Source organism: Falco peregrinus, chromosome 3 (genome assembly GCF_023634155.1).
Source record: "Falco peregrinus isolate bFalPer1 chromosome 3, bFalPer1.pri, whole genome shotgun sequence".
In the NCBI taxonomy this organism is placed as follows: domain Eukaryota; kingdom Metazoa; phylum Chordata; class Aves; order Falconiformes; family Falconidae; genus Falco; species Falco peregrinus.
Window position 1 is genome coordinate 12,064,060 of NC_073723.1, and position 26,041 is coordinate 12,090,100.

The window sequence follows — 26,041 nt, forward strand, 5'->3', positions numbered from 1 at the left end:
GACATGTTGCATTCTCTCTGTCCGCACTCACCAGTCTTAGATGCCCTGCGTTTTCTCATCTTACAGTCTTGATGTTTCTCAGAGTCTAGTGAGTGAGTGAGAATTCCATCTGAAGTGGAGAAACCTTCCCTGCTTTTTTCATTAGGCATCATCGTTGTAAGGATGAGGTGCTTACAAACTTTGGATATCAATATAAATTTTTGTCTTACTACAATGGCAGAACCAGGGCCATTTGAAGATCTACTTGCCTGTTTCTGTCCATTTCAGAGAGGTCAAAAAGGGCATGGTCTATGTGCAAAAATTTTTCCAAGTGGATAACAACTTGTTTCAGGGCTTATATCCTATACGGCTATGAAGATGTTTTTCCAAGAGTGCCCTGAATAATTCCATCAGAGCTCAAGTGTTATTGTTAATATTGTTAAGGAATCCAGAAATAGTGCTGACTGTAGGACAGAGCAATCTGAGAGCTGCTGTTCTGAAAAGACCAATACCTCCGTCATACATAATATGACTATACCAATACCTCCAACATACATACAACACAATAGTCGCGAGTCAAGAAAAAGTGACTGTGTTTATAGACATAAACTTGAACAACAATTTGCAGAAGAGTAAGTGGTTCTTTGATAAGCATGTTTTCCATATGGACAGCACATATATATCTTTCATTCTCTCAAGTGATTCTTATATTTGAGAGAAACTGGGGGTATTTTTATTTTTATGTCTGCATTTGTACTGCAAGAGATGGTACACTGGTTATGTGTAAGTCATATAAGCACCATTAAGCCAAGAACAATTTATAGTTCAGGGGTTTTCAAACACAATGATATTAATAAATACTGCAGTTTTTGATATTCTAACCATTGCTTCTTGCAGTACTATGAATTCCGATGCACAACATAAGTCAGAAAGCTAGGTATTTTCAGCACGGGGATTTCAGACATAGTCATGATATGATTAGATAGAAAAATAGCGTTTCTGGTGTTGCGTAGACTATAAAGGCAACTATTTTCTTTTTTTACAGATAGAACTATCATATTTGATGATACTTAGTATCTAAATTAGTTGCTGTAATTAAACACTACATTTTAGATGTTTCCAGATCTTAAAAATGGAGTCTTACAAGTAACTGGGTGATCAAAATCATGGCTACCCCAAACTATTAGAAAAAAATTGATTACTCATTCAAACAGCAGTACCTACTACTCTGTAGTTTTTATAAAGTCTGTAGTTTAGTGATTATGTAGCAGTACCTGAGAAAACTAAGGCAAATTACTTTTAAAATTTTGCTGATTTTTAAATTAATAACTTAATTATTGCTGACTGTAGTAAACATACACTTATAAGAATTAATATAATGTATCATGCATCTTTTTATATGAAGTTTTAATTATACATAATATGAAATGTATAAAACAATTACAATAAATAAGTTAAAGTTTCTATTGGGCCAAATTTTCAAGCAGTATGTATTTAACATATTCAATTGCACAGTCTAAAATTTTATAATTACGACTACATTGTCTTCAAGTGAAGATTTATTGCTAATTTAATTGATTACAGAATCAATTTAATTGATTCACTAATATAATTAATTACATTCTAATTGACTTTTAGAGCAGGCTCTGCCAGAATATGTACAAGCCAGAACCCAGGATTGTTGTCTTCGTAATTACATGCTAGTAAATAACACATTGGTATCCTGCCTTTAATACATTATCATCCTGCCTTGTAACCTTCACCCAAGATACACATAATCTTGCTTAGGGATTAGACAAGGCAGCAACCTTACCTCTGAACTCAGGATATGTTTCTTTAGTCTTTTTCTTGCCCCCCCAAGTCTGGTTTCCTTTGTTTTATATCTTACAAAGCAGCTCATGAAATCAGAATTGTCTCTTCCCCCATGTTGTGCATCTTCGAGATCTTCAAATGAAAATTCTGATCCCGTTCTGTGAATTATTTTTTGTTCAGGGCCAAAAAGGTCAGAGGCCAGTATTTGTACTCAGTTGTTTTCTGGTGAGGTTGTACCCTTCACTGCTGAAACACATCATTGCCGTATAGCAATAAGAAGACCAGACAGTGAAGGCACTTCTTCAGATCCTGTGCCTAACCAGGGGTACAGAGTTGTTTTGTGCCAGAATTGTTGTGATCTCCCCGATTCTCAGCTGTGAATATTGTTGCCGCAGGATGCAGGGGAATCCAGTGACAAGAGATGGTGATACACTACTTGAATTTCATGTCTTTGGTTTCATAGACTGCCTAGAAGCAGATAGTGGAAAGCAGTAAGTACTGTGTACTTTAAACAAAATGTTGGTAATTGATGCTTTACAACTTCTTAACTCTCCTTATCCAATTGAATTTGTTCGTACATCTACATTCTTTGGCTCCATCATCTAACCATCAATTTGTGGTTGGAAAAACACATTCATACTTAGCATTTTCTACTCCTTTTACATTACTTAAATGCTTGAGAAGAGCTTTCTTTCAGTCTCGGTGAACTGGGAACTTTGAACTATAAAATTCCAATTGCATGGCATTTCTTCCACCTTCACATAGTTTATATGGTTCTTTTCCAGAAAAGGCCTTTCCATGGCCTATTTTTCAGCATCCAGAACCCACTGAAATAGGCCAGAGTCAGAGGTCGTTCCTGATGCTTTGCACTATACTAAAATCTCCCTACTCATCCCTGTGGAGGTGATGTGAATAATCAATTTCATTTGCTTTGTCTTCGGTTCAGTGAACATCTATGTATTGTATGGGAACTGGAAGTGTTCCAATAAATTACTTGGAAGGATTTCCACTATTGAATATCCCAAATACCACATAAATCTCAGTTATTAAAATAGTATCTTTAGAGATGAAGTTTAAAACCTTGCTTGAACTCAGTTGAACAATGGGTTTGAGTCAGGGTCTCTAAAGTACCAGTGCTTCCTCTTGTATGGGTTGTAAAAATTAATTATTCATAGAGTCAAAAAGACAGAGAATGAATAGCCTGCACTTTCAGGAAATCCAGTTAGCAGATGAAATGCGAGTTTCAGTAAATGAACTGGAATTAGTACTTAAATACTTTCAATAAGGTTGACAAGAAGACATCATCAGGAATGATCAAGGACAGATGATCACTCTACATACTGACTGGTGGCCAGGGCATTTTTTTTTAGAAGAGGTTATTTCTGTCCCTTCATGCTGAGCAATTTTTTTTTTTTTTTTTACACATCTTTAGTGAATGCATTAATATCACGAGCTGCACAAACTTATCCTCATGCTCAGAATCCTTTTTTTTTAGTTAAAAGTATTCAAAAGTTTCAGCTAGAATTTAGCTAACAGCTCCTTTCCCGGGAGGGAAGGAAAAAGGAACTCCAGAATCCTTTCTGATACCATCTGTTTCTGTCCAAAGAGAAGTACGGAGTTGTATAGGCACAACATGGTTAACCCTCCTAAATGACTAAGTGGCATGAAAATTGTTAATATGTCCTTCACACAGCTGATTTATAATCTTGCTGAGATACTTCCTCTGAGTAATTAGCATGAATAGTTATTTTTTCTCAGTGTTCTTCCAGCAATGCGGACCTATCCATAACATGACAGTCTATGCTTGAGCTGTTTTCAGTTTAATTTTGCAGGTCATCTTTAAGTTGCAGAGAATGCAACAACCATGGCAGGCTTTCATTTCCTCCATTCATTCATATTTAATTTCAAGATAATGCTGTCAAGAGTACAGCTAGGTTGCAATGAAACTCAGTATTTCCACTGAAGCTGCAGTAGAAATTGAACAGTTCCTGCTTTACAGTAGGAATAGTATTTATTCTCATAGAGTGGTAGTTTTCATTCACTGGCTTTCCCAAATATAAACATGTCCATGGAATGTTCAAAATACTGACAAACTTAAGCCATTAAGCTAAACTTAATTGGTTAGAGTCTCATACGAGTCAAAAGCTTAGTTGAAAACAGTTCACTTTAACCTTACATATTTCTCACATATACATCTCTATAACACACCGTAAGTATTAATTATTTTGTGATATGTATTTTGGGCAGAATTTGATCCTGGTGAATTCAGGCAATTCTTAATGAAAAGCAGAAATCAGGAAGTAGAAAAAATACTACTTTGTGCAGATAGGACATTTGACAGGTTTCATATGCTTTTGGGTGTTGAGAGTATTATATTAGTGACTGTGGAATGATGCCTGATTTAAGTATGCTCATTAGTAAAGGGCCAGCCTTTCTTTTGACACTGGATAGAATTACAATCCTTATTCTGATAGACCCGAGGGTTAACACACAGGATTAATATACTTATTTTAATCATCAGGAGTTGATGTTTCTAGAAACTCTGAATGCCTCAATGTGGAGAGGAAGTTCACCTCCATCTACTGTTAAAGCTAAATACCCATGTTCTGTCTCTAAAAGAGTGAAAATTATAGAATCATAGAATTGTTTAGGTTGACCTTTAAGATCATCGAGTGCAACTGTTAACCTACCACTGCCAAGTCCACCACTAAGCCATGTCCATAAGTGCCACATCTATGTATCTTTTAAATACTTTTAGGGATGGTGACTCAACCACTTCCCTGGGCAGCCTGTTCCAATGCTTAACAACCCTTCCGATGAAGAATTTTTTCCTAATATCCAAACTAAACCTCCCCTGGCACAATTTGAGGCCATTTGTTCTTGTCCTATCACTTGTTACTTGGGAGATGAGACCAACACCCACCTCACTACAGCCCCAGTATGTAGTTCAGGTAGTCATGGAGGGTGATAAGGTCTCCTCTCAGCCTCTTTTTCTCCTGGCTGAACAACCCCAGTTCCCTCAGCAGCTCCTCACAAGACTTGTGCTCCAGACCCTTCCCCAGCCCCATTGCCCGTCTCTGGACACGCTCCCGCACCTCTATGTCCCTCCTGCAGTGAGGGGCCCAACACTGACCACTGCATTGGAGGTGCAGCCTCACCAGTGCTGAGTACAGGGGACAATCCCTTCCCTAGTCCTGCTGGCCACACTGTCTCTGATACAAGCCAGGGTGCTGTTGGCCTTCTTGGCCACCTGGGCACTGCTGGCTCATGTCCACCCAGCCATCAGCCAGCACCCCCAGGGCCTTTTCCCCCAGGCAGCTTTCCAGCCGCTCTGCCCCAGGCCTGTCACATAGCATGGGGCTGTTGTGACCCAAGGGCAGGACCCGGCACTTCTCCATGTTGAGCCTCATACAATTGGCCTTGGCCCATCAATGCAGCCCATCCAGTCCCCTCTGCAGAGCCTTCCTACCAACAAGCAGATCAACACTGCTGCTCAGCATGGTGTCATCTGCAACTTACTGAGGGTGCACTCGATCCCTTCTTCCAGATCATTGATAAAGATATTAAACATATGTATATAAACAAATATAAAATTGGTCCTAGCACTGAGCCCTGGAGAACACCACTTGTTACCAGCTGCCAACTGGATTTAACCCCTTTCACCACCACTCTTTTGGCTCAGCTGTCCAGCCAGCTTTTTACTGAGCAAAGAGTGCACCCATGCAAACTATGAGCAGCCAGTTTCTCCAGGAGAATGCTGTGGGAGTTGGTGTCAAAGGCTTTACTAAGGTCCAGGTAGACAGCATCCACAGCCTTTCCCTCATCCACTAAGTGGATCATCTTGTCATAGTAGAGCCGATTAGTAAAGCAGGTCCTGCCTTTCATAAACCCATACCAGCTGGGTCTGATCACCTGGTTATTCTGCATGTGCTAAGTGATGTTGCCAAATATGATCTGCTCCATAACCTCACCCAGCACCAAGGTCAGACTGACAGGCCTGTAGTTCCCCGGATCCTTCTTCCTGCCCTTTTTGTACATGGGCATCACACTGGCTAAGCTCTAGTCTTCTGGGACCTCCCCAGTTAGCCGAAACTGCTGACAGATGATTGAAAGTGGCTCAGTGAGCACTTCTGCCAGCTCCCTCAGTACCCTTGGGTGGATCCCATCTGGCCCCATAAACTTGGGTCTAAATGGTGTAGCAGTTTGCTAACCATTTCCACTTGGATTGTGATAACTTCATGCTGCTCCCCATCCCCATCTTCCAGCTCGGAGGGCTGGGTACCCCAAGAACAACTGGTCTTACTATTAAAGACTGAGGCAAAGAAAGCATTAAGTACCTCAGCCTTTTGCTCATCCTTTTTCACTATGTTTCCCCGCACATCAAATAAAAGATGGAGATTCTCCTTAGCCCTCCTTTTGTTGCTATTACAAATGTAGAAACATTTTTTATTGTCTTTTAGAGAAGTAGCCAGATTAAATTCTAGCTGGGCTTTGGCCCTGCTCATTTTCTGCCTGCATAACCCCACGACACCCTTGTAGCTCTCCTCAGCGGCCTGCCCCTTCTGCCAAAGGTCATAAACTCTCCTTTTTTTCCTGAGTTCCAGCCAAAGTTCTCTGTTCAGCCAGGCCAGTCTTCTTCCCTGCCGGCTCATCCTTCGGCACAGGGGGATGGCTTGCTCCTGCACTTTTAAGATTTCTTTCTTGAAGAATATCCAACCTTCCCGGATACCTTTGCCCTTAGGACTGCCTCCCAAGGGTCTCTCTCAACCAGTTTCCTAAATAGGCCAAAGTCTGCCCTCTGGAAGAACAAGGTGGCAGTTCTGCTGACCCCCCCTCCTTCTCCAAGAACTGAAGACTTACCAATTCTTGATTTCTGTGCCCAAGATAGCCTCCAACCATCACATCACCCACAAGTCTTTCTCTGTTCACAAACAGGTCCAGTAGGTGCCTTCCCTGGCTGGCTCACTGACCAGCTGTGTCAGAAAGCTGTCTTCCACATGCTCCAGGAACTTCCTAGGCTGTTACCTTTCTGTTGTATTTCCAGCAGACATCTGGTAGGTTGAAGTCCCCCATGAGAACAAGGGCTAGCAATTGTGAGATTTCTCCCAGCTACTTATAGAATGTTTTGTCTGCTTCATTGTGGCTCGGTGGTCTATAACAGACTCCCGCCAGGATATCGGCCTTGTTGGCTTTCCCCTCATTCTTACCCATAAACATTCAATGCTATCATTACCAACATTAAGCTCTAGACAATCAAAACACTCCCCAACATACATGGCTACCCTACAACCTCTTCTTCCTTGCCTATCCCTTCTGAATAATTTATAGCCAGCGCTCCATTCCTGTGAGCCATCCTACCATGTTTTCATGATGACAACTGTATCATAGTCTTCCTGCTGCACAATGGCTTCCAGCTCCTCCTGTTTGTTGCCCACGCTGTGTGCATTGGTGTAGATGCACTTCAATTAGACTGTTGATCCTGCCATCTTTTTTGGGGGGAAAAGCCCCAATTCCTACACGACCATTCTCAGATGCTTTTGTGGTTTCTAACACTTGCATCTTTGCACCTGCATGGACCTCCATTCCCTACCTCCACTGAAGGACCTCACTAGCACATTGTCCCTCAAACGTTGATGCGCCGCTTCCAGGCTTATCTCCAGTGTGCCTGGTTTTATCCCTTTCCCCCTTCAAATCTAGTTTAAAGTTCTTTCAATGAGCCCTGCTAACTCCTGCACAAAGATCCTTTTCCTGCTTTGGGATAGGCATATCCCATCTGTTGCCAGCAGGCCTGCTGTCGTGTAAACAGATCCAGGATCAAAAAACCCCAAATTCTGCTGGTGACACCAGGCTCAGAGCCAGATGTTGATGTGCTGGCTCTTGCCGTTTCTTCCCTCAACATTCCCTGTAACTAGTAGGATCCAGGAGAACACTGTGTGTGCTCCTGATCCCTTAACCAGTTGTGCCAGGGCCCTGAAGCCTCTCTTGATTACCCTCAGACATCTTGTTGCAACTTCATTACTACCTATCTGAGAACTCAACAACGGGTTATAATCTGATGGCTGTACGAGGGCAGGAAGCCATCTCTCCATATGTTCATCCTGAGTCCCAGGGAGGCAGCAGACTTGCCTAAGTGGCGGCTTTGGTCTACTGTGGCAATGACCCATCTTTTTTCCATTAAGGAAGCAGTTTTGACACAGGGCATAGGCTGATTTGGCCTCTGCAACACTTCCACACTAGGTGAACCATTGGTGTCATTATTTCTGGGTTCCCCTTGCAGACCCTCATAACTGTTATGCCCGGGCACATGGGGCAGTCACAGAGGGGACACACCTGCTGCACTGGAACCTGTCATCATTGCCCCCTACTCCTTCAGTCACCATGTCTGTCACAGCACTCTCAAAACTCAAGCTGCAGCAAGACTTTTACCACCCATACCAGGTTAACATCAATAAGTAGCTCCAACACCTTGCCCTGGCACAGCCACCAATCCCCCACAAGGTTTCAAAGGTTCACCTACTGTGTTATCTCTTCCTACTCTTCAGGCCAGGCCATCTGCTTCTTGCCTCTGCTGCATCCTTCTCCTTGTCTCTCCTACATCCAGGGCACCCTCTCTCCTCCCTCTGCTTCTTCCAGGTCTCTCTCCACTGACTACACCTCTTCCCTACCCCTTAGAGCTATTTAACCACTTAGCAGGAACCAGCCACAGCTGCACATCATCCACATCATCCACCCCGCCGGCCCTGAAGCCAGCCCACAGCTGTATATTATCAATGTTAATTAACACGCCTTCGTTCCTCCACACATGTCCAGCCAGGCAGAGAGCATAGGGGTGACTCCATGTTATTTGTCCTGTCTGCCTGTTGGGCTTGCCTCAGGGAAGGCAGGGTGCCATTCCAGTAGATTATCTCTCTCTCCCCCCGAGATGCTCCTCAAATTACCCCCCCCTTCCGGAGCTCTGTCGCACCTCCCACGGCTGTGCTCGGCCGGTGCTGGTGCAAGAGCAGGGCACAGCCTGCACCGGGGCGGCTGCATGTTCCCACCAGGGCTCTGTCTGGCCAGCGACATCAGCTCATCACACAGCCCTGCAGTCTTGCCTCGTTCCTTTTATTTTTTTTGGCCTGCACCAAAAGATAACTACTAATAATTTCTCGGAGAAAAAATTATGTAAGACTAACACAGTTTTCATCACAGGTCTGCTTGTGGTCTAAGATCTTGATTCTAGTATCATTTAAAAAATCATAAGATAAAGTGTTAACCTATTCTGCTTAATAGTAAGATTTTGAAAGGTGAATGTAATAGAATGCAAAGATTTTGTACGTTGCTCGGGATGCTCAGGTTTCTGGGCACTGAGAAATCCAAGATGCATCCACTGCAGGTATACAAGTTCTACTCAGTCATACACGTGACGTGAGCCAACACTTCCATGAACTATATCAACTAAATTGCTTGTGTGGTGCATGGATGGACAGTACCCGCACAGTAAATGTTACGGTTTCAGAATGTCCCAAGTGAAATATTGATACAGCCTTCCAAGCAGACTGAGAAGTCACGTACAAGCCAAACTTTCTGTATTGGTGAGCTTTCTGGTACGTGAAAAGATAATAGGCATTATGACTACAGGCACTGTATGTGTTAATAATTTATCAAAATAGGTAAGCCTTAATGGTGAGCTGCAATTTTTATGGCACTGATTAAAAAAAAAAAAAAAAAAAAAAGACAAAATAAAAGACATAAAAATAGAAGCTTATAGCCAAAAATGACATTTCAAATGTTTGTGTGTCTGAGTGCACTCAAAAGTATGCATTTTCTATCCAGGCTCGTCAATAAGTTAACAATATCACTGCATATTAAATCATGTAGTCAATGTGTGCTTACTGCAAAACATGTTAGAAAACGTAAATATCTAATGAGCTAGACTGCTAACATGATAAAGTAAGAAGAGGGTATTTCAGATGTGGTTTGTTGTGTTGTTTTGCTGTTGTAAGAGTTTTATTCACACACAGATTGCAGATCCTATTATGCATAATGAATGACAGTAGGAAAGAAATTTTTCTCGTCAGAGCTGTCTGATTCTAGCAATCAGAGCAATTAGAGCAATCTAACAAAAAACTTTTTGATGTAATTGATATGTCATGAGGTTAATCATATTGTGTTATAATAGGTTAGTGCCAATTATTTGTCGTTACTTTTAAATAAAATACACATTCCAGAATGACTAGAGGGAATGAGAGGCTTCAGTCAGCAGCGTCCATAATAAGCTGTGTTTCTGAGAGAACAGAGTGGGGTAACTGCCAGCAGCTCTTTGGTATAAGGAATTTTGGTGGATTAAAAACTGGGACAATTGAAGCTGGTACACATTTGGAGATCTCTAAGGAAATTTCGTACGTTCTTTATGAGCATATAGGAGAACCTGCAGTTTCATTGCAGACATTTTTCATGTAACATAGTCTAAGCACATGCACAATCTCAGTACTTTTTAGATCACTGTTCTGCCATGTATTTTACAATAACCAGTGGGTTTTTACAAGGCACTACTGAAAAAAACCAAGTTAATATTGATTTATCTCAAAGATCATAGATCTCTGATTAGTATATTCATCTTTATGTCAATAAGGACATGCATATAACTGTGTTAACTTTATTCTTTAACAAGTAGTCCATCAAAGCAATGTGTTTCTTTCAACTTCTGGAAGTCTCAACCTCAAAAAATAAGAAATTATGCAGTATTTCTGCTTGATAGAGCCCTTAGAAGAGAAGAGGAGCAATGTTTCTGGGGTCAGCATTAGAACTATAGTGTACCATTAATGTATAGACTCTTAAATGGTTAATGAAAGGAAGACCAGTGGTAAATAAAAGATTAAAAGAGCCAAACATAATGAAGTGTCAGTAGAAGTAAAAGTGTAGGAAGTTTTCAAGGGACAGGCCATATTGCATTAAAATCAGAAGCATTAATTATTTTTTATTTATGAATGCACCATTTTCAAAGGAAGATTTCATCATCATTGTATATTAAAGTAAAATGTGTTCTTCTCATGGGGAACAGAGATGGCATAGTACATCATAACACTGCAGATATGTTGGGAAGGAATATGAAGTAGGATCCTATTTCATAGACATTTAAATGAGTATTGTTTTAATGAATCTTTCATTGAAAAAATTACTTATGGTATTATTATAGTTATCTAGATAAAAAAATATTTAACATTTTCTTTCCATTTCTAGTTTTTAAGCAAAAATGATAATGTTTCTTATAATATTTATATTCTATGGCCATGTACTTTACAGAAGCTGACACTAAAAGGCTGTACAGATCTTTTCTAACTTGGCAAAATACTTAGCTAGAATAGCTGTTACCGATTATGGAATGTATAGTCAGCAAATGACAAAGATTATAAAGTCACAATATAATTTATAATGATGAGCAGTTAAGAGTTGTGAGACAAGTTATATGAAGAAAATGAGAAACACTTCTGTGGAAATAATGGCTTTAAATTACGACACACTAATAATGAGAACATTCGATTCAGAATGTTAAATAATTCAGTCTGTTAAATTCTAAATGCAATTTTTAACATTAACTATCACTGAATTATTTTTACTACATTATTTTTGTGACCTCTTTATTGTAAGCTGTTAATTTGACATTAAAAGGTGAAATGATTTTAACAACATGTAACAGGGCATACAATAAGGTAAATGATTATGGGAAATGAAATAAAATTTAACTGGCTTTTGATCCTATAAAAAGAATCTTGCTCAGGAAAAGAGTATCCTGCTCCTGGGTGCCTCTCGGAGTGTATACGCACACATATTAACTATGTTGTGGGTAAGACTTCAGGTAGAAGAAAACATTGTGACCACAACACCAGTTCCTCTCCACAAGCCTTGTTGTGAAGTGCATATTGAGGAGGGTGGGGGAATATAGTTTCTGTTGTAGAAGAAAGCCAGTGAATACCACAAGGCCAAAGTGGATGAGTAATAGAAGAAAATAGCCAACCTGGGGTTCTTGGTTGTTTTATTTTTTAATTTTTTTTTGTTTTGTTTGTCTTGTTTCGTAGCTGTTCTTTGCTTTTTAAAGGCAAAGGTGTTAGGAACTACAACCTGTGGGAACGCTTGTGCATTTTCTCAATATTTGGGGTGGCTCCCCTTCCTGGCTGGTAGCATGCTAATATACTGAATCTTTGGGATTACCGAATTTATTGAGGTTGAGAGATTCAATTGCTTGCATTCTTGACAGACAATTCATCTGATCAGGAGAATAGGAAAATAACTAGAATAGATTCTTGAGAAAATGCTAGGAAGAGGTGAGGATCATATCTACATTTCTTAGGACTTTTCAAGGTCAAGCTTTTCTAGAAAGAAAGTTTGGGAAATTAAAAAAAAAGCCTTCATGAGATGGAAAAAGGTGGTAGGAGTGGTTGATTCAGGTTTGGAGTGGGAGACAGGAATGGAAATTGGATGTCAGACAACACCAGGATAAGGGATGGGCTTTAGATCTAGACTGGATATTACATTACTTATCCCAAATTTTCAGACTACTTTTCCTTTTGTTCAGTACTATCTTTGCAGAATAATTATGAGCAATCTAAATGTAAAAAAAAAAAAAAAAAAAGAAAAAGAAAAAGAAAATCAAAATAAGCTGAAGTGAGTTTAGGAACTTCTGCATTGCTGAAGTTGCACTGTGAAAGCTCTTTTTTTTTTATTTCAGTGGTATAACAGTCTTTTCAATTTATTGCCAGCTTCTTCCATGAATTCAACAGTTTAATATTTTGTGACAGTTAAAACTTTATTTCATCTAAATGTATTTTGATTTCAAGCATTCTAAAAAAATGTATGAAAGGTCTGTCTCACACTGATACTGAAAGAAGATAGAAAGAGATACGTAACCAATAGTATTTTTGACAGTTTTCTGCCAAGTCACACTATGTGTCTTCAGCTGAGAAATGAAAAATGATTTTGTTGAACATAGCTCTATAGAGTCTAAAGAGAATTCTATGAATTTCAGTCTTGACATTTAAATTCTGTGTACAAGTAATGTCTGAGTCATGCGAAGCTCACACCATTCCACCATGCATCACTTGTTAGTGATCTTCCTTGATCTTATAAAAAACAATTCAAAGCAAATGAGTATCCATAGTTGATTTACCATAAAAAAAGGTATAAGTCAATATGAATAGCCCTATTCCAAACTCTAAAATTCTATGAAATAGCCAGCAGGAGTTTAATAAGTTCATTATAAAAGGATAGTATTTCAATATTTTTTTACAGTTTACAGATTGTTATACAGCTATCTTTTTGTACTGTTATCTTCAGAAGGCTGCCACAAGAGAGGGCATGCAGTACCAGATCTCAAATGAGGCAACAGTAGAAAAGTTAATGGGAAAGCTGAAAGAAGAAAGAGGCAGAGGACCTCATTGCTCACCCAGGCTCTTCACAGTGGTTATTGATGGAAGAAAGGGTGTGTAAGCTTGGAACAAAAGAGGATCAGACTGGATATAGGAAAAAATAATCTTTAAGGAAAACATTTTTTGACCTGAGGGCAGTCAGGAAGTAGAACAGGCTGCCCGAAGATGCTGAGTAGTCTCAATGCTTATAGGTTTTCAAGGTGTTACCGAATGCAGCCCTGAGCAAACCTGATCTGATCTCATCATTAACCCCGTTTGGAGCAGCAAGTGGAACTAAAACCCTCCCACAGCCCTTTGCAACCTGAATTATTCTATCATCTTTTGATCATACAGTACTGGGTACCCAACTGCTGGTAAAAAGAGAAGGCTTTCATAAACAGGAAAAAGGAAAAATTATTGCCAGACGGGAGAAGAGGTAATAAAGCCCTTACTACAGTAGCTTTCTCCACCTGCTTGCTATTGCAACTGTAGAAGTGTGTAGGTATGTTCAAAATTAGGAACAGGAAAGATGACAATCTACAAAGTCTGCATACTAGGCCTGGAATAGGTGCTGGGGCTAAAGCGGGGAATCTGCCAAGCTAATTTAGACAATTATGGCCAAGAAAGACCATATATGTTAAAGGTAATCTAGAATGCTTCTTTCCCTAAGTTGTGTTTTGCTTTTGTGACTGTTTTAAGAGAATTTTATTTCTATTCTTATCTTGACAGAATTCAGTAAGCATAGTCTTTTATATTTAAATCTTGTCACACCATAAATCTGAGTCATGTTAAATATGGAGGATAAAGCCTTTCCTGGAAAGGCGGGCGTAACTGGGGTGCACTGAAAAGAAATATTCATGCTACCTATCTCCCTGAATCTTCAGGTTGCTTCCACACTAGGTGTCTTTTGGTACTGTTAACAGTGGTTTATGCAGAGAAAGCTAACTCCTTTGGTATGTCTGGAACTCCTCTGATGAGCAGCAGGAAAATGGAAAATGGCTTCAAACTTTAGGGGGGTGCGATGGAAAGGAAAGTTGTCACTTTCAACTTGTCACACTAACTTAAAACATGCTTAAGATTGTCTTCCCAACATTTTTTTGATTCTGTTCATTAGCCCATGAATATGAAAGGCTGAGTACGGTTCCTAAGACTAAATCTTTTTTTTGCCTATGTATTCAAAACAGAAATGAAGCTATTAACTCTTGTGAAGTTCACAGCTAGATGGTGATGATAATGACACTGGAGGGGATGGGGAAGCAACTGTTAGTTTCACTTTAAATAAAAACGAAATAGGAAAAAAGTTATATAAAATGTCAGTATCAAGGATATTAGTAAAGACCTATGATGTATAAATATTAAAATAATTTCTGATTTCAGGAAAAAAGTGGAGTTGAATGTACAATCGCAGACAATAACATTTTTATCTTATGCAACTTTGTTTCTCTTTTAGTGGCAAAGCATTACTATAACACTGGTTGAGAAAGTGCAGATGGTTGCTGTAATCCTAGGATCTCTGTTCTTAGTAGCAAGTGTGACTTGGCTTCTATGGTCAGCCTTCAGCCCTTATGCAGTATGGCAAAGAAAGGACATCCTTTTTCAAATCTGCTATGGAATGTATGGTTTTATGGATCTAGTATGCATAGGTAAGCTCAAAATCTTTAAACAGCACAGACTGTGGTTTAAGACTGTGACTATATCTATTTTTCTAATTGGTCACTCTAATTGATCACTCCAGTTCTTTACAGATTTGTTCTCAGCTGATACCTTTGGCAAATACTGCTTTTCACAGTGTTACAAATACTGCAAAGAGAAAAGAACCAAAGAAGCTTTACTCTCAGATTAATCAAAGTGTCTCTCTGAGATCTTAGTGGTGAGAACAGAATCAATTTCAATTTCTTGAAAAAACAGATGGCTAGCAAAATTCAGGAAGTTAAACAGATGAAAAAGACATTATTAAAATAATCAGTAAAATTACATGTCAAATCTTTTACTGATGCTACTTTGCATTAGGTTGTACCATCATGAAGCACAGAAGAAACCCTTGACGATGTCTTCAAACTACATATCCAAAATTGAGTCGCACAGACTTATATAGGTCACTGTGCTACTAGTAGAGAAGAATGGAGAAGACAGGCATGAGCGCTTTGTACATCATAAACAGTTACGAAACACTCTAATAGTGCTAACTATAGTAACTTACTTTACTATTAAAAATTCTCAAGTCATTTAACTCTAGCTGAAATCTTATAAAAGAAAACACATTTTACTGCAAAGCTATTTTGACCAGTTTTGAAATTGCTGAAAATATACTAGACCCAGATGTAAATAGAAATCAATTTCGTATTTGATGAAACAACCTTGAATTGATTGTTATAATAGCTGTTTATTTGCACAAAAAGTTTAATAATTGCAGTAAACATTAAACCACATTCTTAGAATTGCAATTCCAAGAAAATCCAGAAGTCAAATGCTATCTGGTATTTGTTTTGAGATTTCTAAGTGATCAATGTTGATGTTATCCCAGTCTCAAATATGGGAATTCAGAAGGACAGTGCTGAAATTTACTCAATAAGGTGCAAAGAAACAGAGTGATTCCTAATATCAAGGCTTTTGCTTTGATCATAGAGCCATATCATCTTTTGTTCAAGCCATCTCATTACTGTAAAAGTATTTATATTTCAGCTGGATCAGCAGTTCTGTTTATTTTTCTGAAAGAAGTCCACTCTGGGATATTTGAGAACACAGGCTTTCTTCTGTGAACCCAAATCTTCTCAGACAAAAAAATGAACAGAAATTAGGTCTCTAATACTCATGACAAGTGCTCAGCTTTTAAACAAAAAAAGGGCTCAGCTACATGCTGATTCCTGAACGCCACTTTTTTCAGCTTAACACTCAATATTGAGGTTTTTGCTTTTGTTTAAAAAAACACTGAATGAAGAAAAAATGTGCTTCAGGCATTCTAAATATTTAATTTATACAGAATTCTGTTCTTTTCACAAAGTTTGCAACTGTAAAAAAATTACTTTTCTGTGCATCAACTAGTTGGTATAAGCAGTTCTTCAAACTATTTCCATTTCTTTTCATGTGTTTGACTTAAAACCTCTAAACCAAATTAATCTCAAGATCAGTAGAGAATGGCTATGGGTGATCAGAAATATTAGTGTATTTATCTAAAGAAGTAAACTATTAGAAGGCGAGTCTTCAGTAGGTTAGTACATGCAGTTCTGTAGCTGCTTTTCAAACCAGCCAGTCTCAAGCCACCCCTGGACTGGAAACTACTGAACTAACTTGTACCTCTCATGGCTCTGGAGCTTCTAGCCTCACTGGCACCATGCAGAAGCAAAGTAGATGTGCAGCTGCCTTCACCTACAAGATAAACTGACTTGCCTGTAATTACATAAATGTGTATTTTATAGTCCTATCATAAATAATACACGAAAAATTTTATGTAAAACTGACTATAATTAAGTATATTTGGAAACTGTTTTGTAATCACAAAGTTCAGTGCAGATGTGACTTAACAGTTTACTAAACTGTATCTAGAAATTCAAAAAGCTGTATAAAGAAGGTTTGGTAATCGTAAATTTTTGATTGTCCAGATTCATCTAGCCCACTTACTCTGCATATAATTTCAAGTAATTTGCATTCTGTAAGTTTATAATACCAGCAGTTCCTGTAACTCTTGAGAATATTTATTAATATATTCAACTTTATTAAATTTTATCTTTTTCTTTCATCATAAAGTGATTTTAGATTGATAGTTTTAATTTAAAACATTCAAATGAAGTTCTCTAATAGATGGATGTAATTATTACTTACAAATTTTTTTCTGTAAAACTCAGCACTGTCCATTATGCTGATGACTTCCCAAAGGCATTAACATATGATTTTACCGTTATATATTATATGCAATCTCTTATATCATAAAGCTTGTAATGCTTACAGCCAGCCATAGTTATCACTTAGTATCTTCTCTCTTCTCATTTGTCTTTAATTATCCATGGCATTCTCTTAATTTTCAACAGGATTCACAGTGAGTGAATACCTGTATTCCCACTGGAATCTCTATTTCCATGAAAAATTGATGTAGGCGTATGGGTTTTCCTGTGCAGCACATAGTTCAAGACAAGTGCTTGAGTTACTGGTGGTAGCTTAACCAAATAACCAAAACTTATTCGAATCGCCTTCAGTTATGCCTCCTTATGGCTTTGCATAAGCATTATGAATATTTATTTGTGAAGTGTAAATATCTGTACTTTCCGAAATGTTTTTTGTCATTATTTTTAAAAGCAGTGTGGCTAAAGGTACTGACATTGCATGATGTCTCTGAAACTTGCATATATTATGTTGTTTTCCCAATGATTGATTTATATATCACATGTAACATACCACCCACTTTCTTATCAAGTAAGTTACATGTGACTTGTATTTTAATTCTTGGTCTTGTTTTACTTTTCACCAAAAGAAATATCCCAAAGATTACAGATCACCAATATAATGTTCTGTTCATTCCAGTGTACATATTCTATTGGTATCCATTCTTCTTGTTTCACTCTAAATTTTTCCATAATTCTGCCTAACACAATAGTTTTTACTTATCAGTGTTAGTTTCAACCCTACAAGTCACTAGTTTGTACTTTCCTGCTTCTAAGCTGGGCGTAAAGCTGTTCTCTTTGAAACTTGCTGAGAGAAGTTTTCCTAAGGCAAACCTGGAACATTTTAAATAAGTAGAACTACTGCCTGTGGAACCCAGAGCTATTGCAGTGATAGTGCTAGGATCAGGCCATCCATGTAGGTGTTACCAGAGGGAGAGAGTTCATGAGTTAACATGAAATCAATTAACAATATAAAACCCTTATGTAGCCACCGAAGGACAGTAAACCAAGCCTTTGCCATCCTGCTTTGTAGACCTAGCAATTATTTCTCATAACAGCAAAGTCATACTACTTTATCTATTTTCACTGGAATATAATGATAACTACTACGATTGTGCACTTATTTAGTTAAAATGGTTCTAATAGGAACAAAAGCTTCAACAAATACTAACAGCTTACTTGCAATCCCAGAGCAATAGTACAGCTCCTTTAGAGCGTGAAAAGCAGTTGTAACGTTGCACTAGAAACATGAGTGGTGCCAGTGGTACTGTGGCAGCGGAGTAAGAGATAGGAGCCAACGTGAGGTGTGAATAGCCCTCTGAAAGGCTTTTTCTTCCCTGCCAAGGAACTCGATGCCTAGCAACATTCATGTAACTCCTTAGTTGTAAAAATGTACAGGCTGAAGCTGCTTAGAATGAACACATCTAGCTGCACTTATACCTCCCTACTCAGAAAGTCTTTTTTTTTTTTTTTTCTTCACATTAGAACTAATTCTAAATAGACTAGAAAGAGTTGTATTGCTATTTTAGAGTGGAGATATTTCACTTTAATGCTTTGAGCATTTTGTTGCATTTTGTAATATCTGTGGGCCCTAGAATAGTATTAGACATAACATTTTGTCCAGTGGCGAAGTCTGTTTCTGAAAAGGGTCTTTTAATTCCCTGGTGAAAGTTTGTGATGTTTCTGGGAGGACATTCCAAAATGATTATAAGTAAGATTACTGTGATAAATACGAAAACATTGGAACCTAATACCACCACACCTGAATGAGCTAGGACAAGTTTTCTGCTTGCAAAGACATTTCAGTATGAAAAATTTCAAATGATCTTATGACTAAGGGTAAGAAATCCTTTGGATAGAGTGAAAGAATCTCAGTATTTGGCAATAAAAGAAAACTATGATCTCTCCATAATCCTATTGTCTGGGTCCCACTACAGTCCCTATATCTTAACAGTAAATAAAATAAATCCGCAGAGCCTTAGGACATTTTGCCAGGTCCATCATCCCAAAACTCTGTTCCTTGTAGATATTAACTAGACAGAACATCAGAATGGCTCACAGTAGTGAATTCTAACACTTCAGCGTGGGATCATCTGGGTCAAAAAAGGAATTTTTTTTTTCCCTAGGACTGTGAAACTATGTCCTCTGTGCTGTTGAAATCATGGTGTTTGGAACAAGTCAGTATTATTCATGGATTTATCCTTTATTTCTCTCTCATATGCTCATTCATTGCTGTGAAACTCTTAAGAAAAAAGGAGATTCTTTGCCATTTTCTTACAGCTTCATTTTAGTGACTAACTACTTATATTTGGAGCATCAGAACTTCTCCAGACCTGGAAAATCTCCATCATTTAAAACTTACCTAGATTTCCTCTTCTTTTTGGTCTTGAAACTGTTGGTGCTGAGAGAGTTTTTTTCTCCTGCCCTCTGGAGAATGTCTTTCAAAGAGACAAGAGCTATTGGAATTCTTTTGCCTCTTCTACATAGGTCTTTTTCAATCTGTAGTTTTATCAGATGGAAAATAAAGCTTTTTATGGGAGGAGTTATGAAAGTACTCTTTTTCTCCTTCAGCATTGCCAAATCTGACAACTTTATTTCAAGCTTTGCAATATTTGATCCTTTGTTTGGTAGGTAGCTCCTTTAGAGTGTCTATGACTAATAGTTTCTATTTTAAAGAAAACTTCTCTTCATAGACACTGTTGAAAAATTTTTGAAAACATTACTCCAGTAAATCCTGAAAGCTCAAAAACAGTAAAAAAGAGCTCTCAAAAAGAAGTCATCCTATGACTTTTTCTGTCATAATTTTGGGAGGATACTTTTGACTGTTTAAATATACATCATGTACCTTAATGATCCATTCTCAGCTGCTTCCTTCTCTATTCTGAAATATGTTGTTCAGGTTCTAATGGGGTGCAGGCAGATATCAAAAATCTTTACATGAGGGTAAATAGGTTCTCTCAATTTTGCTTCATCACAGTCTTAAGGGAAATTGAGCCAAAGAATACCATAATCCAGGGGAAATGATGTTCATCTCCATTATCTTTCTATAGGAAATCCAACAGAAAAAAAAGGGGGGGGGGGGAGGGAGGGAGGGGGGAGGATCTTTGTCACAGCAATAAAACCATGGCATATTTGGTTTGTGGATTCTGTACATGATCAAACACATTTATCCTTTTTAAGACAATATATCTAGTCTTGAAGGTGCATTTATGTATTAACATGGCTGCTGAATTTTTAGGACAGGTTGCTTTATGTATATCTGAGAAGATGAAGATAGACATCTTGAAATCAAGAAAATTTTGCACTGAGATGCTATGCTGATACAAAATACATTTAGAAAATTTAACATTTAATTAAGTTTATATTGGGTTCGTTTTGCTGTATTGGATACTTCCATGAAATCTAGGCAACTTGAAAGCCTTACAGAGATGCTACATTTGCTATCAAGTCCTTCTGAAAGCAATCTTAGATAGTTTCTCTATCTTTTAGTGTAATGATCTTTAAAAATGTGTTCAGGGCAGACATTGCTGTCTGCGAGTCATTGCACTTGAATCTGAAGTTTCCTGTTCATACAAATGTTTTTATCATCTTTTCTGCTTGTGCCATCTGTGAATGTCTCCTTTCTGGTATCAGTTAACCATGCTAAGAGACCTCAAACACTTAAATGACAATTCTGTTGTGTAGGAACATGTGATACGCAATCTCTTGGGATAAAGAACTATATCCTGTGACACCACAGATCTATTATAGCAGTGGCCATATACAGGAAAATTTTAGGCAAGACACACACTGGACAAAAATATTATAATTGTTTTTGTCTAGGCAGATTGCTCTCCTCCCAAAGCAGGGAGTCAGAGAAAACATGTGACATTGATCAGAACTGTGTAAGTTACCAGGCTGGTTGAGGATAAACCTAATAAGAAGGCTGAAGCCCTATGTGCCTCCCTACTAAATCCATATTTTAAATACTTACACATAAAGAGTGCGTGTATAAATAAATGCACACATATACATACATACAAAAAAATGAGTTTCATTCAAGTAAATAAATTTCTTGAATGCATACAATAAGCGTACGTATTAGCTACATGGAAGTTCATAAGCAGATTGGGCTGTTGAGGACTTCAAATAATCTGTATTTTCCTTGAAGGACCTTTTAAAAATTTCCTGAGTCTCAACAAAAAAGATATTTCTCAATGTTTTTCTACTGAATTTTGAAGAGAAAAAGAAAGCCTATCATCCTTGCCATGCTCGTCATAGTTAATAAGAACATTTAATTTCTTCTTGCTCTACTGAAGCAAGACAGGAAAGTCATTATACTTACAGCTGTTTCAGGTTTTCATAAATCTTTTGTGCTCCTATGTTTTACTAAGAATGTGAAAACAGTTAGATTTGTTTGTGTCTGTACTGAATTCTACATGACACTCTTAAACAAATTTAGGACCATCCTGTTCATTACAGAAGGTCTAACCTACTTAAAGATCTACTGAAACCAGTACAAATCTCAGTAAATAAGTAGTACTTACCAAGAAGGATAACACTAGTGTAAACGGTCAATTTACAAATCTGCCAGTAAGGTTCTTTTATATTGGTTTACTTAACTCTAAATACTTTATTTAGTTCTGCATGCTCAGATTATTCTAGTATTAGTTATGTTGAGCTTTCATTCAGAACAGTTTTATTTCCTCTGCCTCCCAATCTTAAACACATGAATAACCAGTTACACTGCATATGTACAATTTATTTGAATTATCAGATTTACAGGTTAATTTAGTAGGCTGTGGCAATTGCCATATTCATTACAATGTGTTACATCTCTATTTGCATTCAAAACCCATCGACGTTTTGTACAAACTTTTTTTGTTTTTTTCTAAATTTCAGGATTGATAGTACATGAAGGTGCATCTGTTTATCGAGTGTTTAAGCGCTGGAGGGCTGTGAATCTACACTGGGATGTATTAAATTACGATAAAGCCACAGACATAGAAGAGAGCAGTCGAGGAGAATCCTCAGCAGGAAGGACATTGTGGTTACCACTGACTGCATTTAGAAACAGAAGTTTAGTTCATCCAACACAGTTAACTTCACCAAGATTTCAGTGTGGCTACGTATTGTTACATCTGTTCAACCGCATGAGACCTCAGGAAGATTCATCAGAGGATAACGGCTCTGGGGAAGTAGTGATGAGAGTGACCTCAGTGTAAAGATTATGCTCACTGTGCTACACAGATAAGGATAATGTGCCCTGATGTTACAGGACTTTGGAATGTAGTTACAATGAATGGTGAAACCATTAACACTTGAAAAAACATATACACATTTTTCTAAAATTTAATGCTTTTTATATGATCAACTTAAACACAAATACATTTTTCTGGAAAAAAAAAAAGTCTCTTGGTTTTTATATAGTCGGGTTTATTAGATCTTTTGTTGATTTGTACCTGATGTGTATGCAGTATAGTTTAACTCTTAGGTCTCTGAATGATAAGGAAACTAATTTTTTAAGTAAAAAATTATATTTAAATGTATTTTCTTAAACTCTGGCTTTAATCCACTACTTTTATTTTTCCCACTTTCATGAGGATTAAACTGAACAACCTTCTTCCAAAACGAAACATAATGTTGACACAAGTCAAGTATTCTTCCTTTTCTGGCTTTATTTTGTTGTTGTTTGTAGCTCAGTTCAGGTGTATGAAAGCAAGTAAGGGATATATTGTCCCTTGCCTTTGAGCAGAAAGTCCAGTGGGTGTTCTACAAAACCTAAGGGAGGATGCGAACTTTTCCTTTAGCTCTCCCACGTGGACATGCAAGATGTCAGACACAGCTGTGACACAGGCAGGAGAAGTCTTGCACTTCCTCTCGAGTCTCTGAGTTCTGCAGAGTGCTGGTGCTGAGCTTGTGCACAGAGGTGACATTACCTCCTGAGCAGCGGTGCTGAATTTAGCAGCCTGTGAACTTCTAGTACCATTCTAACTATAGGACATTGACATGCCTTTTTTTTTTTTTTTTTTTTTTAAAGAAGAAATGTACATTACAACTTCTAGAGTAATAAGTCATCCTAATGGAAACTGAAGTAGAAATAGTGCAGAGCCTTAATTTTGCCAGGTAATGAATCATGATATTAAAAATGGGCCAATATTCATCTTCATCATGATAGCTAATCAATGCTATGAAGTTTGCTTCTCTGTTTTTCTCTCGTGGCAAAAATTCTAATATAATTTAATCAAATGGAAATGGAAATAATTTCCAAGTTAATTATTAAGTCTGTTGAAGATCAAGATGAAAAAGTAAGACTAAAATGACTCTGAGAGCACCAGCTTACATAAAACAGTTTGTGATAGGATGACCTTGGCTGGCTGTTCAGGCCCTCACCAGCTGCTCCCCCCCCCCCCCCCCCCCCCCCCTAAACAGGACAGAGGGAGAAAATAAGATGAAAAAGCTTGTGGTTTGAGACAAAGACAAAGGCATCACTTACCAATTACTGTCATGAGCAAAAGAGACAACACGGGGAAGATTAATTTATTGCCAATTAAAATAGAGTTGGATGGTAAGAAACAAAGACAAAGCCTAAAACACCTTCCTTCCACCCCACCCCACTCGTTCTTCCTAGGCTCAGCTTCACCCCTTCACTCCCAGCTCCTCCGCCTCCTTCCCCCAGGCGGTGCAGGAGGGTGGAGAAAGGAGACTGTGGCCAGTCCATATCAACTCTTGTCTGCCACTCCTTCCTCCTCACACTTTTCCCTGCTCCAGCATGGGGCCTTCCCGTGGGCTGCAGTCCTTCAGAATAAACCTGCTCCAGCGTAGGCTCTCTATGGGCCACAGTTCCTTCAGGGCATGTCCACCTGCGGTGGTGTGGGGTCCTCCAGGGGCTGCCGTTTGGATATCACCTGCAGCATGGTCCTCTCCTTGGGCTGCAGGAGATACCTGCTCCACCATGCTTCCTCCAGAGGCTACAAGGAAATACTTGCTATACCAGCATCGCTCCAGAGTCACAAGGAAAACTGCTCGGGAGCAGCTGTGTCTGGCACAGAAAGGCTGCCCCTGCAGCTCCTGCCTCCACCTGCCTGGGCACCTGCACCCCATATGCAATTAGTTTTTCTGTTTCAAAATAAGTTGCAACCAATGGCTGAAATATTTCAGAGTTATTTTGTGCAGTAGCTGGAGTGCTGTGGCTAGAAAATTCCCTCTCAGGGGTCAACAGGCTGGTGCTGGAATCAGGGCATGCCTTCTCTTTATACAAGGCTCACATGCCAACACCAGACACGGGAGGCTTCTGTAACTATACTTGGAAATGAGAGAAATAATTTAAGCATTGGTGCTAAGAGCTCTTTATATATTCATAAACATTTAGCCAATGAACTCTACACAGGGCCCAGCGTTCTGCATTGCAGTCTCACAAGCTCAAATTTACACTTACTAAATCTACAGATGACTTTCTGCTCTTTAAACAATTAATGTGAAAAGCAGGTACATAAGCCATGAACAACAAAATACTGTCTCCAAAAAAAAAAAAAAAAAAAAAAAAGCCAGTTTACCAGTTTATCTCCTGCACAGCAAATTACCAATATAGGACAAGCAATCTCATTGAGAAATTATGAGAATTCACTTCTAAATTGCCTTAAAGGAGGAATGTGTGGAGAAACACATGAGAGAAACTGTGACTGGGGAAACCGGCTGTATTACTGGGAATTAATTGTTCTTAATTACTACTTAAATGAAGCCTTCTTTCCCAGAATGACCACAACTCCACATGACTAAATTGAGATCAGAGTTAGTATCTCAAAAAGCACTTGAAACACAAGGAGAATAAACCGTTCTGTGATCAATATCATTAAAAGGTTATGCTTCATGCCTTTTAGATACTTGTGATCTCTGGGATTTAAAGAGTGTTTCTGTGGTCTTTTTACAGCATCCTAAAACGAAAATTGAGAATTATACGAAAACATTCTGTTGTAAAGAAATCTTTTTCATTCACATCCAAATAATTAGTGTGTTGGAAAAAAATGACTCACCAGAAAAGATCAATATATGTAATTTAAGAGAGGACAAGATCTCTATGTACAAATATGTGAAAGACACAGGGGTCTAGAACACTTAGCAGCTTTTGAGGGAAAAAAAATGGTCCCGTTCAGAGTAATGAAAATTGGTAGTGAGAAAAATGCTTAGGGCAAATATCAGAAAAGCCTTTTTTATAGTTGAATTGGTTTATCATTAATCATTTCTATGGCACAATAGCTTTGCATGTGTCTGCATTTACATGTTTCTGTATGTAGAAAGCAAGATCAGGAAATGATCAACAGTGACAGGATTAGCACGGGCAGGGTGCAGCTGTAAAAAAGAAAATGAAATCTATGGCTGTATTTTCCTGGAGAATGTTTTCAGTAGCAAGAGTGCCTAGTGCAGTATATGAGTATTTCTTCAATGACCTTGTGTTTGGATTTGTGCAGTTCTGCAGTACTTTGATCAGCTACATGCAAGATAGATGAATTCAAATCAGAACAGGTGCAGAGAGGGGATGTCAGGATGAAAAAGGAGTAGTGACTGTATTTCACATGAGGAAATTAGAAGAGCATGCCTTGTTCTCAGTTAATATATTGCAGAATAAAATTTATTTTAGGCAAAGAACAAGCCTAAGAAGCACAAGAACTCAAGGATACAAATAGATCACAAATAAATTTAGCTGGAAGTTCAAGGTAGTTTTAAAATATTCATATAATGAATCACAGACAACAATTCAAGCTGGAAGGATCTGTGGGAGGACATCTAGTCCAGGCTCCAGAGTCAGCTCTGAGGTCAGACCAGGTTGCTCAGGGCTTAAGCAATCAGGTCTTAAAATTCTGTGAGGATGGAAATTGCACAGCCACCCTGGGCAGCCAGCCCCAGTTCTTGACTGACCCCAGAGTGAAAAATTATTTCCTTCTGTCCTACATCTTCTCTTGTTCCAGCTTACGCCCTTTGTCTCTCATTCTCCCGTAATGCCCCACTGTGAAG

The 26,041-nt window shown here is 38.4% G+C and overlaps 1 protein-coding gene across 1 annotated transcript in view; it reads left to right on the forward strand.

The window, feature by feature from the left end:
- MARCHF11 (membrane associated ring-CH-type finger 11) overlaps positions 1–22,521 on the forward strand; it is a 36,288-nt gene extending 13,767 nt beyond the window's left edge. Inside the window, exons 3-4 of the mRNA XM_055801048.1 lie at positions 14,626–14,818; positions 21,932–22,521. Of these exons, the coding sequence (XP_055657023.1) occupies positions 14,626–14,818; positions 21,932–22,254 (516 nt within the window). The 3' untranslated portion in view covers positions 22,255–22,521. The remainder of the gene's footprint in view (positions 1–14,625; positions 14,819–21,931) is intronic.
- Positions 22,522–26,041: the final 3,520 nt, after the last annotated feature.